General features: G+C 50.9%; 1 protein-coding gene across 2 annotated transcripts in view; it reads left to right on the forward strand.

Moving 5' to 3' along the window:
- Positions 1-2,765, forward strand: part of WFDC1 (WAP four-disulfide core domain 1) — a 23,503-nt gene extending 20,738 nt beyond the window's left edge. For both annotated transcript variants that reach the window (XM_015414923.1, XM_015414924.1), the window contains exons 5-6: positions 1,237-1,278; positions 2,227-2,765. In XM_015414923.1, coding sequence (XP_015270409.1) covers positions 1,237-1,278; positions 2,227-2,291 — 107 coding nt within the window. In that variant the 3' untranslated portion in view covers positions 2,292-2,765. The remainder of the gene's footprint in view (positions 1-1,236; positions 1,279-2,226) is intronic.
- The last annotated feature ends 10,048 nt before the right edge of the window (positions 2,766-12,813 follow it).

Here is a 12,813-nt window from a genome sequence, read left to right on the forward strand (position 1 = left end):
ACCAGGGCCAGGCCGTTTTCGGTGGCGGCTCCTACCTGGTGGAATGAGCTCCCGGGGGAGATCCGGGCCCTGCGGGACCTCTCACAGTTCCGCAGGGCCTGCAAGACGGAGCTCTTCCGCCAGGCTTTTGAGTAGGAGCCGCCGCCCTACTATACCACCACCGTCAAGACATCTGAATGGATGCATTGACGGGGCCCCAGGAAGAACTTGGAATTACATCAGAAACGCCGTCGCCACTGGATATGTACGCTGAGAATACCAGCTCGAGTCGTGGGGATACCATCTTGGATCTAGGACACTAGTAACTGGATAGAGCACTTTAGTCTTAGTTTTGATGTTTTATTATATTTTTATATGTTTTACTTATGGCTAGACTAATGATCTGGCCTCTGTTAGCCGCCCTGAGCCCACTGGGGAAGGCGGGATATAAGTGTAAAAAATAAATAAAGAAGAAGAAGAAGAAGAAGAAGAAGAAGAAGAAGAAGAAGAAGAAGAAGAAGAAGAAGAAGAAGAAGAAGAAGAAGAAGAAGAAGAAGAAGAAGAAGAGTTGGAGGAGGAGGAGGAGATTGGATTTAAACTCCGCCCTTCACTTGGAGTCTCAGGGAGGCTTACAATCCCTTCCCCTCCCCACAACAGACACCCTGTGAGGTAAGTGGGGCTGAGAGAGCTCTTTCGAGGACTGCTCTTGAGAGAACAGCTCTGAGAGAACTTGTGACTGACCCAAGGTCACACCAGCAGCTGCATATGGAGGAGTGGGGAATCAAACCCGGTTCTCCCAGATTAGAGTCCACGCTCTTAACCACTACACCAAACTGGCTCTCAGAGACCACTTGCCCTGGAAAAAATGGCTGCTTTGGAGGGTGTTTGGAGGGCATTGTACCCTGCTGAGGCCCCTCCCCTCCTGAGGCTCCACCCCCAAAATCTCCAGGAATTTCCCACCCTGGAGTCTGCAATCCTATCCTGCATGTACTTCTGGCTTCTTGACACTAGGTGTCCCTGTAACTGTTCCACAGAGTATACAGCCAGTGGTTGGGCTCTCTAGTCCGCTGGCTCCAATCTGTCCCTGTCCTCTTTCTGGGCGATTGTGGAACACGTTGCTACCTTCGAGGCCACCTGAAGCCGACACCCCAGCATTTGCCATGACTTTCATGCAAATGTGCCATTTAAAAGTACAACGCGTAGGCAGCTGTTGCCCAACCAGATACTTATCGCATTGTGCCTTTCTTTCTTCCCCAGATGGGCGGAACCTACAGCCTAAATATTACAAGGAATACTTGGGTAAGACACCAGCATTCAGATCTGACCATGGCTGTGATGAATTCGGTTTCAAGGCATGTCTGCACACCAGGTTTGCTCGAATGCACACCCAAGCCCGACAACCAAAACAGACCAGGGGCGGGTTTATGTATGTGAGGTCAAGGGATGACTTGCATATGCAAACAGGTGTTTGTGGACATTCAAGAACCATGCTAGTGGCCAGCCACCAAGTCCCAGGTGATGGTTGGCTTTAGAAAAAAGATGAATAAAGGGGGAACCAGGAGGGAAGGTGGCATGGAATAGCCCAATCTTCTCAGACCTCGGCAGCTAAGCAGGGTCGGTACTTGGATGGGAGACCACCGAGGAAGACTCTGCAGAGGAAGGCAATAGCAAACCACCTCTGCTTCTCACTTGCATTGAAAGCCCCTGGCCGGGGTTGGTATTTCGATGGGAGACCACCAAGGAAGACTCCGCAGAGGCAGGCAATGACCAACCATCTCTGCTTCTCACTTGCCTCGAAAGCCCCTAGCTGGGGTTGGTGCTTGGAAGGGAGACCACCAAGGGAGACTCTGCAGAGGCAGGCAATGGCCAACCACCTCTGCTTCTCACGTGCCTTGAAAGCCCCTTGCTGGGGTTGGTGCTTGGAAGGGAGACCACCAAGGGAGACTCTGCAGAGGCAGGCAATGGCCAACCACCTCTGCTTCTCACTTGCCTTAAAAGACCCTGGATGGGGTCACTGTAAGTCAGTTGCGACCTAACAGCACTTATGTAGGTAAGGTGGGAACCTGACCGTGGTCTGTAAAATTATGCATTGTGTAAGCAAGTTTTCCATCCCTTCAAAAAGGAATGTCCACCTCTGGGGCTCTCCTGGCCACCCCCTCGAGGGGCCCTTTGTGTCATAACTTTGTACGGATGGTCGAAATGACTAACATTCTGTCTAATCTTCCGGCTGTTTCTGCTGTCTTACAGGAAGCAGCTCGAACAACGTGGTGGGTTTGGGTTACGTGAAGCAACAGCAGAAACACCTTGGCTGATTCACGAGGAGTCCCCTGGAGAATACAACGATAGAGTAGCCCTCAGTGTGCAAACACATAACGACACATCTGCTCCTCTGGCCACAACCAGACTCTACCCACAACACCCCCTGCGCACTCAATTCCCGCTTTATTTGGGGGGCCACCCCCTTGACGGACACCATCTCCCCCCTTGACCTGACCTCCTCACTTCTCCTTTTGGTCCGACCTCCTCTCTCCTGGCTTCCCTTTTCATCTCCTGGATGACCCCGGGGCTGCTAATCCAGTCGGACTCCTTGTCCTCCGGCCTCAGCCTCACCTGGGGTTGCCAGCTCTGGGTTGGGAGATTCCTGGGGGTTTGGGGAGTGGGCCCAGGGAAGGGCAGAGTTTGGGGGGAAGAGAGACCTCCCTCGTTGTGGCATCATGCCATAGAGCAGAGACGGCCAAACTTGCTTAACGTAAGGGCCGCATAGAATAAGCATCAGATGCTTGAGAGCAGCAAGACATGAACAGATATTACATGTTTTTATTGGAAAATACGCAGATTTGCTTTTTATTAACATTAAACGAGATGGCCGAAAAAAATAGCAAAAGGGATAAAAGCAGGTATTGATGATGATTATATTTATTTGTCCAATTATATTGGTTTGCTGATGATATTCAGCTTCCCCAGCTGCCCTGCCGGGAGCCGCACGCTATGTGCGAAAGAACCACATGGGGCTCCCGAGCGCCACAGTTTGACCACCCCTGGCATAGAGTCTATCTTCCATAGTAGCCACTGTCTCCAGATCTCTATTGTCTAGAGGTCAGTTGTAATACTAGGGGGGATCTCCAGGCCCCACCTGGAGATTGGCAAGCCTAGCCTCACCTTATTGTCATTCAGGCCTGCTCCAAAACCCCAGCTGGGAGGCTGACAAAGGGAACTGTTCCATGGAAATACAGAGATCACAAGAGCTGAACACCCAGTTGGCTTGTCTAAAAGCCGAAGTGCCAAGACTGCCTTTTCACTCACGTTCATTGTGATAGAGTCTGCAATTTGGACAGAGTTCTCTCGCCTTCTAAACTAACCCTTCTACCATCATTCATACCTCATTACTCTACAATCTTCAATGAGTAGCAATCGCTCACTGGGAGGCAGGGGTCGTTTTGTAGAAAAAGAGCTGGGGAACTCATTAGCATAACTCATTAGCATATACCACACCCCCTGACATCACCGGAAGTGTGTCATAAGGCCACCCCCCCTGAATGCGCTCGCCCGCTTCGGGAGAGGGGATCAAAGTGTAATACAAGCCTCCTCCGAGACTTGATCACACCAATCTCAACTCTCTCTTGGGTCTTGATGCCTGCCAGGCATTCCCCCTGCCTGGGGGAAGCCGCGTTGGACCAAAATACAGTCCAAACTGCTGTAAGGAACACCCGTCCACCCTGAGCACTTACAGGGTGCGTCAAATCGCCATTTTACCCCGACCGGAAGCAGGGGGCAGGGCTTCGTCGTGTGCCTCGCCCCCGCACCTCACCCGGGGGAACGGCGATCCCCCGCGATTCCCCCGAATCGACCCCTGCTGGGAGGGAAGGCAGTGTGGTATAGCCCCGCTCGCGTTAGTTCTCAGTAGCTAAGCAGGGTGGGTTCTTGGATGGGAGACCGCCGAGGAAGACTCTACAGAAGAAAGCAATGGCCCAACAACAGTCATTCAAAGAATAGAAAGTTATTGAGACATTGATAGGATCCAGATGGTTAACTTTTCTGTGTTAGAACTGGGTAAAAGCGAGAGAAGCAAGCAATTATACCTCAATCAAGCAGGACCCTAATGGCCTGTGGCAAACCACACCTAAGCTAGAGACTCGCTGAAATAACGACCGATAGTTCCCAGGGAAAAGATAATGCCAGGCCGGACTGGGGCTCAAGGATATGCGTCTGGGCCGACTAATATAACTACAAGCAGCCAAAAGCGAAAGTAGACATCCATGCACTTTAGCAATCATTTGGATGTGGATTTTGCTGTTTCACGCGGGGGGGGGGGGACTCCATTTTCAAAGGGCACTGAAAACAGATTAAAAGTGGATTCTTCAACGTGTGTGAAACCACCCCAAATAGACTGCCCCACCCGTCCTAGTGTGACGTATGAATGGCAACTGCATTTGCAGCACTGCAAACATGACATTTGCGGCTTCCCAACTGAGAAAAAGAAAGCGGCTGCTTGCCAGGACAGCCTTTCACGAGTTTTGCCCTGGCCGCCTTGACACTGCTTACATTTTCCCACAGAAACCTCTTGACAGAATATTTATAGCCTTTACCTGCTTTGCCACATACCAGCAGAGCAGCCTCATTGCATCAGCTCAACCATGGGCAGTGAGTTTCTTTCGAGATGTGTATCTGTTCCTTCCAGTGGACCAAAGGAATCTCGTTCATATGGGCCTGAAGACCTGGAAAGAGCCACAAGAACACACATGAATACACGTGAAGCTGCCTGTTTGGTGTAGTGATTGTGCATGGACTCTAATCTGGGAGAACCGGGTTCGATTCCCCACTCCTCCACTTGCACTTGGCTGGATGACCTTGGGCAAGCAGACTATGACAGCAAGATGGAGCGGTGGCGCAAGCAATAACAACGCTTGCTTGTAACATCATAGCGAACAGCCCTATGGCTGTTCGAGACCCACCGTGGCCGGGGTGAGCACCCGGCCCCAGTCCTAGCTCCCGCCCACCCAGCGGTTCGAAAGTTAAATTCAAGTAGATAAATGGGTACCTACCCTTAGAAGGGTAGGGGGCACCCTCCTCCGTGTGGGGACGTGGTGGAGTTCGGCGGCGGCGGCAGCGAGAAGACCAGCAATGGCGGCGGCATCTGTGGCGACGGCGAGGACGGCAGCAGTGGTGCGGCATCTGCGGCGACGCGACACGGCGATCCCTGGTGGCCAAGGAAGACAACTGCGTCCAGTACCCGGTGCCTGTCCGTCAACGGAGGAGGCGGAGCAACAAAGAAACGCACGGCGGCGTGGGTGGCGCAGGCGCAGCGGAGTCGGAAATGGACAGAGCAGAGCCACACCTCCACAGGCCGTGCGCCGGAAGACCACCGCTGGGAAAAAGAACTGACACAGACGCTGGCTGACCCAGAAGACTGCCGAGGAGAAACAGCGAACCCACCCGGGTGCTGGTAGGCATCCCCACCCTTCAATAATGTGGCCATAGATTAGGACCAATCTGCACTTGCAGCACAATTGTGAACCACTCTGAGACCTTCGGGTCTGAGCGGTATAGAAGCTGAAATAAATAAATAAATAAATAAATAGTTCTGATAAGAGCTGTCCTTGAAAAAGAGCACTTTCTGTCAAGAGCTCTCTCAGCCCCACCTACCTCACAGGGTGTCTGTTGTGGGGAGGGGAAGGGACAGGAGTTTGTAAGCCACTCTGAGACTCCTTTGGGTAGTGAAGGGCGGGGTATAAATCCAATCTCTTCTCTTCTTCTCTTCTCTCTGATACTGAATCAATTTTTTTGGTCCATCAAGGTCAGCCTTGTCTACTCAAACTGGTGGCAGCTCTCCAGGGTCTCAGGCTGAAATCTTTCACATCACTTATGGCCATGCCGTGGATCAGACCTGGGACCTTCTGCATGCCAAGCAGATAGAACCATAGAGCTGGAAGGGACTTCCAGGGTCATCCAGTCCAACCCCCTGCTCAATGCAGGAAATTCACAAATACCTTCCCCACACACATACCACCAGTGACCTCTGTTCCATGCCCAGAAGATGGCAAAAACCCTCCAGGATCCCTGGCCAAACTGGCCTTGAGAAAAATTGCTTCCTGGCCTCAAAGTGCGATCAGCATTTCCCCGGCGTGTAAGAAAGGGCCACGAGAACCAAGCACTGAGGCAACCCTTCCTGCCCTCCCTCTCATGGTCTGCCTAAGTTCACAGAATCCACATTGCTGTTAGAAGGCCATCTAGCCTCTGCTTAAAAACCTCCAAAGAAGGCGAGCCCACCACCTCCCGAGGAAGCCTGTTCCACTGAGGAACCACTCTAACTGTCAGGAAGTTCTTCTTAATGTTTAGCCAAAAACTCTTCTGATTTAATTTCAACCCACTGGTTCTGGTCTGACCTTCTGAGGCAACAGAAAAAAACAACTCTGCACCATCCTCTCTATGACAGCCCTTCAAGTACTTGGAGATGGTTATCATATCACCTCTCAGTCGTCTCCTCTCCAGGCTAAACATACCCAGCTCCTTCAACCTTTCTTCATAGGACTTCATCTCCAGACCCCTCACCATCTTCGTTGCCCTCCTCTGGACACATTCCAGCTTGTCTATATTCTTCTTAAATTGTGGTGCCGAAAACTTAACACAACAGTCTAGGTGAGGTCTAACCAGAGCAGAGTAAAGCAATACCATCACTTCACGTGATCTGGACACTAATCCTTCTGTTGATACCACTGAGCCATGGCCACTCTACCACTGAGCCACAGGCCAGAGCCGCTTGGAGGGCCCCACAAGCTTTGGACAGAGGTCCCCGACCTTTTTGAGCCTGTAGGCACCTCTGGAATTCTGACAGAGGGTGGTGGGTGCAGCTACAAAATGGCTGCAGCGGGAGGCGGAGCCAACCACAAAACTCCCAGGAGCAAAGTTGTGTAAAACTCTCATAGACCCCGGTCACACGGCAACTTGCGGGAGAGACACGGGAGTCCCGCAGATTTTCCGGGCGTGATCACACCCCAGCATCTGGGAAGCGCAGTGCTCCCGTGGCGAACCCGTGGCTCCCTGCTGAAGGTGCTGAGTTAAAAACTAGTACCTATGAGGTACTAGTTTCTGGAAACCGCGGGGCAAGGGTGGGCATCTGACTGTGTTTCCGGTGGACTGTCGTGGCATCCGGTGGCTGCCGATGTTCCGTCACGACCAAGAGGAGTTTTCTCCCCAAGTCTTCGCAGGATGCGGAAAAGCGCCCAACGGCGCATGCGCACAAACAGGAAGCGGCGTTTGCCACAGGAGCAGCACGGCGCGAGTGCCGGTTTGAACGCGCCGTGCTGCTTCTTTGCCGTGCTGCGGACTAGCCGTCTGATCTGCACCTGACGCCTACCCACGGGACCTCGAAAGGACTTCTGCACGTTATTTTCCTCCGGGGCAATTAGCCACACCTCCCCCCGCATTTTCCGGCCCCTGTGCCCGGGGCCGTAGTAACTCTTCAGCATTTCAGGCAGAAGCTGGGTTTCACAGGAGGCCTTGTAATCTGCACAGCCAATCAGAAGTCCAGGCGGGCAAAAGCCCCAGCTGGCCCCGCCCACTTTCTTCCCCCCCTTATTATATCTTTATTGTTTTCCAGTTCAAGAACAAACAAACAAAACAAAACAAAAACAGGGATCCTTCACCTGTTACAACTTAATTTCCAACCAAAATGATTCACATATTATCAAACTAACTGCTCAACTTAGGTATTCTTGTCAAGCCAGTCATATAGTTTTGACCAAGTATTTTGGAAAACATGATCACTTCTTCCATGTCGTTTCATAGTTGAATTATCCAGTTCGGCCACCTCCATGATTTTCGATATAAAGTCTCGCCTGCAAGGGAGCTCTTTCTTCCAGAATTTTGCCAGTAGGAGCTTTGCTGCAGTGAATAAGTGTACCGCCAGATATTTTTCAGATTTCTGCAAATTATCAGGTAAAATATTGAGTAAGAAAATTTGAGGGTCTAAGGGAATCTGTAAATCAGTTATCTGAGATATTATCATATGGATCTCCTTCCAATACTTTTAGTTAGGCCCCGCCCACTTTCTGAACACACTTGGCGGGCACGAGGGAAAGTGTTGGCAGTCGTCATGGCGCCCGCGGGCACCGTGTTGGGGACCCCTGATTTAGGGTCAACTTGGCACGCTTGGGGTGGCTCCTTCAATTGGGCAGCATGGGAGCCAGGGTGGACTCTGAGGAGCACCAGAAGAGCCCGAGGTGTTCAGGCCAAAATGGTCCAGTTAATGCAGCATCCTGAGTCCCAGAGTGGCTGAGCACACAGTTATAAAAGACCCATGAGTGGGGGGGCACTGCCAAAGTTTCCCACTTCTGTTGCCCGGCAACTGACGTTCGGAGATACACTGCCCCTGAACACAGAGGCTCCATTTTGCCAGCATGGCAAATGATTGGAACCAGGGCTCTTTTTGTAGAAAAAGCCCAGCAGGAACTCATTAGCATAATAGGGCACACCCAACAGCAGAAACTCATTAGCCTATTAGGCCACACCCCCTGACTGCACAGCTCATTCGCATATTAGGCCGCACCCCCATGTTACCAGAAGTGTGGTCATCCAGCCACACCCACCTTTTGCTTCTTATTCTGTTTACCTTGTTTGTTGTCAAAACCCAGGGCTTTTTTTGGAGCAGGAACTCCTTTGCATGTTAGGCCACACACCCCTACTGTTGCCAAACCTAATGAGTTCCTGCTGTTGGGTGTGGCCTATTATGCTAATGAGTTCCTGCTGGGCGTGGCCAACTCGGGAGCCAGCCGGAACTCCGTTCCTGTGCGTTCCTGCCCAAAAATAGCCCTGATTGGAACAATCCTCCATGATTCTGTCTGCTCCTTATTGAAAGCTGCCCCGTGTTCTCTGGAGCATCCCGTGTGACTGCCGGGGGGCGGGGAAGGCAGAGCTTTGCTGGAGGGAATGGACTTTGCGACAGCTGGAGAAGCAAATGTCAAGAGGCTCCCGTGAGCTAAGGATCAGCGAGCTAGTTTTCCGCTTCTGTGGAGCATTTTTAGGTGAAGGAGCATTCCAAGCTGGGTCCTGAACTTTGCCAAAGAGATGTCAGGATTGGCAGGGCAGGGTAGTAGTTAGAGCATGGGATGAAGGTCTGACGGACCCGGGTTCGAATTCCCACCCAACCACAATGCTCAGTGGGTGAGCTTGGAGCAGTCACTCTCCCTCAGCCCAACCCACCTTATCTGGTTGTTGTGAAGGTACAGGTGGGGACCGTGGGGTCATTTTTTGCTGCCTTGAGCTCCCTGGAGGAGAGTTGGGATAACAATGTATAGGCAGAATTCTGGTGTATGCATTTACTGGGCAGTTCCAAAGTCAGCCTCTCTGGCGAAGGAAATGGGAACCTATAAGCCCGAACTTGGTATCAGGGCTAAGTTGGAGTCTGGTGGCACCTTTAAGACCAACAAAGGTTTATTCGAGGCATAAGCTTTCGTGTGCAAAGCACACTTCTTCAGATACCAGTATGAATGCACACAAAAGCTTATTCCTTGAATAAAACTTTGTTGGCCTTAAAGAAGAAGAGAAGAGACTGGATTGGATTTCTACCCCACCCTTCACTACTCAAAGGAGTCTCAGAGCGGCTTACAATCTCCTTTCCCTTCCCCTCCCCACAACAGACACCCTGTGAGGTCGGTGGGGCTGAGAGAGCTCTGACAGAAACTGCTCTTTTTCAAGGACAGCTGTGTCAGAACTATGGCTTGCCCAAGGTCATCCAGCAGGTGAAAGTGGAGGAGTGGGGGAATCAAACCCGGTTCTCCCAGATTAGAGTCCGCACACTTAACCACTACACCAAACTGGCTCACTTAACCACTACACCAAACTGGCTCACTTAACCACTGCACCAAACTGGCTCACTTAACCACTGCACCAAACTGGCTCACTTAACCACTGCACCAAACTGGCTCACTTAACCACTGCACCAAATTGGCTCACTTAACCACTGCACCAAACTATCCGGTGTCAGGCATGGTTGTTCAGAAACCCAGAAGTGTGTGTGTGTGTGTGTGTTTAATAAGGCTGGGTTATTTTTATAGCTCCTGGGAACTGTTTTAAAGACTTTACATTCTTTTACAAACTGATGTTCCTAAGATTATTTGCTAGTGTTCCTTTCACTTGCTACAACCTAGAACTGAACTGTGTGATGGTCAGATGTGAGTCGCAGGTCCTCCGTAATTCCCACGCATGCAGTGCCTGATTCGGATTGGTGCCGTGGCATATTTCCCCAAGCTATGTGGTCCACTGGGGAACCCACACAGCCCAGCTTTCAAGACTACAGACGTTGTCCCTGTGCTATTGAAGATCCAGCCGCGAAATTTATGAAGTATGCGGGAAAATCATTCCAATAAATTCCAATAAATCAAAACCATGCCGAGAACAGAACGTTGCTTCATGAACCCCCATGGGTTATCATCCATAGCTGGGAAAAAGATCAACAACCTCAGATATGCAGACGATACCACTCTAATGGCAGAAAGTGAAGAGGACCTTAAGAGCCTCTTGCTCAGGGTAAAAGCGGAGAGCGCAACAGTGGGCTTGAAGCTCAACATCAAAAAAACTAAGATCATGGCATCCGGCCCCATCACTCCTTGGTAAATAGAAGGGGAAGTCGTGGAAGTAGTGACAGACTTCACGTTCCTGGGATCCCAGATCACCGCAGACTATGACAGCAGCCATGAAATTAAAAGACGCCTGCTCCTTGGGAGGAAAGCGATGGCGAATCTAAACAGCATGATAAAAAGTAGAGACATCACCCTGCCAACAAAAGTCCGTGTGGCCAAAGCAATGGTATTCCCAGTAGTCATGTATGGCTGCGAGAGTTGGACTCTAAGGAAGGCCGAGTGCCGAAGAATAGATTCTTTTGAACTATGGTGCTGGAGAAGACTCTTGAGAGTCCCTTGGACTGCAAGAAGATCAAATCAGTCAATCCTAAAATAAATCAATCCTGACTGTTCCCTGGAAGGCCAGATAATGAAACTGAGGCTCAAATACTTTGGCCACCCAATGAGACGGGAGCACTCCCTGGAGAAGACCCTGATGCTGGGAAATATTGAAGGTCAAAGAAGATGGGGATGGCCAGTGCCGGATTTACGCATAAGCTAAATAAGCTACAGCTTAGGGCCTCGCAATCTGCTGGGGCCTCGAATAAAAACACAATATAAAAAATGATTTCAAATATTAAAAAGGCGTATATATTTTCATTTTTTCTGAGACCAGCTGATGTAATTTAAAACAGTAGGGGGCCTCTGGGTTTTGTATAGCTTAGGGCCTCAGCAAGTCTAAATCCGGCCCTGGGGACGGCAAAGGATGAGATGGTTAGACAGTGTCAAAGATGCAACGAACATGAAGTTGAGCCAACTTCAGAGGACGGCGGAAGACAGGAGGGCCTGGCGGGTTCTGGTCCATGGGGTCGCAAAGAGTCGGACTTGACTGTGCGACTGAACAACAACAACAACAACAACAATGTTCTTATGTTCTTAAATCAGTCAATCCTAAAAGAAATCCACCCTGACTGTTCCCTGGAAGGCCAGATAATGAAACTGAAGCTCAAATACTTTGGCCACCCAATGAGAAGGGAGCCCTCACTGGAGAAGACCCTGATGCTAGGAAAGATTGAAGGTCAAAGAAGACTGGGACGGCAAAGGATGAGATGGTTAGACAGTGTCATCGATGCAACGAACATGAAGTTGAGCCAACTTCAGAGGATGGCGGAAGACAGGAGGGCCTGGCGTGATCTGGTCCATGGGGTCGCAAAGAGTCGGACTTGACTGTGCGACTGAACAACAACAACAAACATTTCGACCCCACCCTTCCTCCCAAAAAATCAGGAGCCTGTGCATAGGGCTTCCTCCCCCTGTGTTATCTGCACAACAACCCTGTGAGGTAGGGTAGCACAGAGAGACAGAGAGAGCTAGGGTTGCCAAATCTAGGCTGGGAGATTTCTGGAGATTTGAGATGAAGCCTGAGGAGGTTGGGTTTGGGGGAGGGGAGGGACCTCAGCAAGATATAAGACCTACAGTCCACCCTCCAAAGCATCCATTTTCTCCAGGGGACCTGATCTCTGCTGTCTGGAGACCAGCTGTAATTCCAGATCTCCAGCCTCTACCTGGAGGTTGGCAACTCTGTGACTACTCCAAGGGCATCAGTGAACTTCACGGCTAAGTGGGGATTTGAACCCTGTACTTCTAAGTCCTAATTCAGCACTCTAACCTAGGGTTCCCAAGTCCCCCCCCCCCGATCACTGGCGGGGGAGGAAGGGGTGAAGGGATGAAGACTGTGGCTGAGCAGTCGGGTTAGAACAGATAAAAGGAAGTCCTTCTTCACCCAAAGATTGATTGACACATGGAATTCACTGCCACAGGAGGTGGCGGCGGCTACAAGCATGGACGGCTTCAGGAGGGAAATGGATAAACATCTGGAGCAGATGTGGCTATTATCATCAGTGGCTACTAGCCACAGTGGAGCTGTGGTGGCTCAAGTGGTTAAGATGGTGAACTGCAGGCTGTGGAAGGTAAGTAGTTCAGCAGATCGAGACCCGGGTGCCGCATGACGGAGTGAGCTCCTGTCTCATAGCCCCAGCTCCTGCCAACCTAGCAGTTCGAAAGCAAGAAATTGCAAGTAGATAAATAGGTACCACTTTGGTGGGAAGGGAAGAAGAAGAAGAGATTGGATTTATACCCCGCCCTTCACTACCCAAAGGTGTCTCAGAGCGTCTTACAAACTCCTTTCCCTTCCCCTCCCCACAACAGACATCCTGTGAGGTGGGTGGGGCTGAGAGAGCTCTGACAGAAACTGCTCTTTTTCGAGAACAGCTGTGCC

This window comes from Gekko japonicus, unplaced genomic scaffold, assembly GCF_001447785.1.
Source record: "Gekko japonicus isolate JY-2015 unplaced genomic scaffold, Gekko_japonicus_V1.1 scaffold2972, whole genome shotgun sequence".
NCBI lineage: Eukaryota > Metazoa > Chordata > Lepidosauria > Squamata > Gekkonidae > Gekko > Gekko japonicus.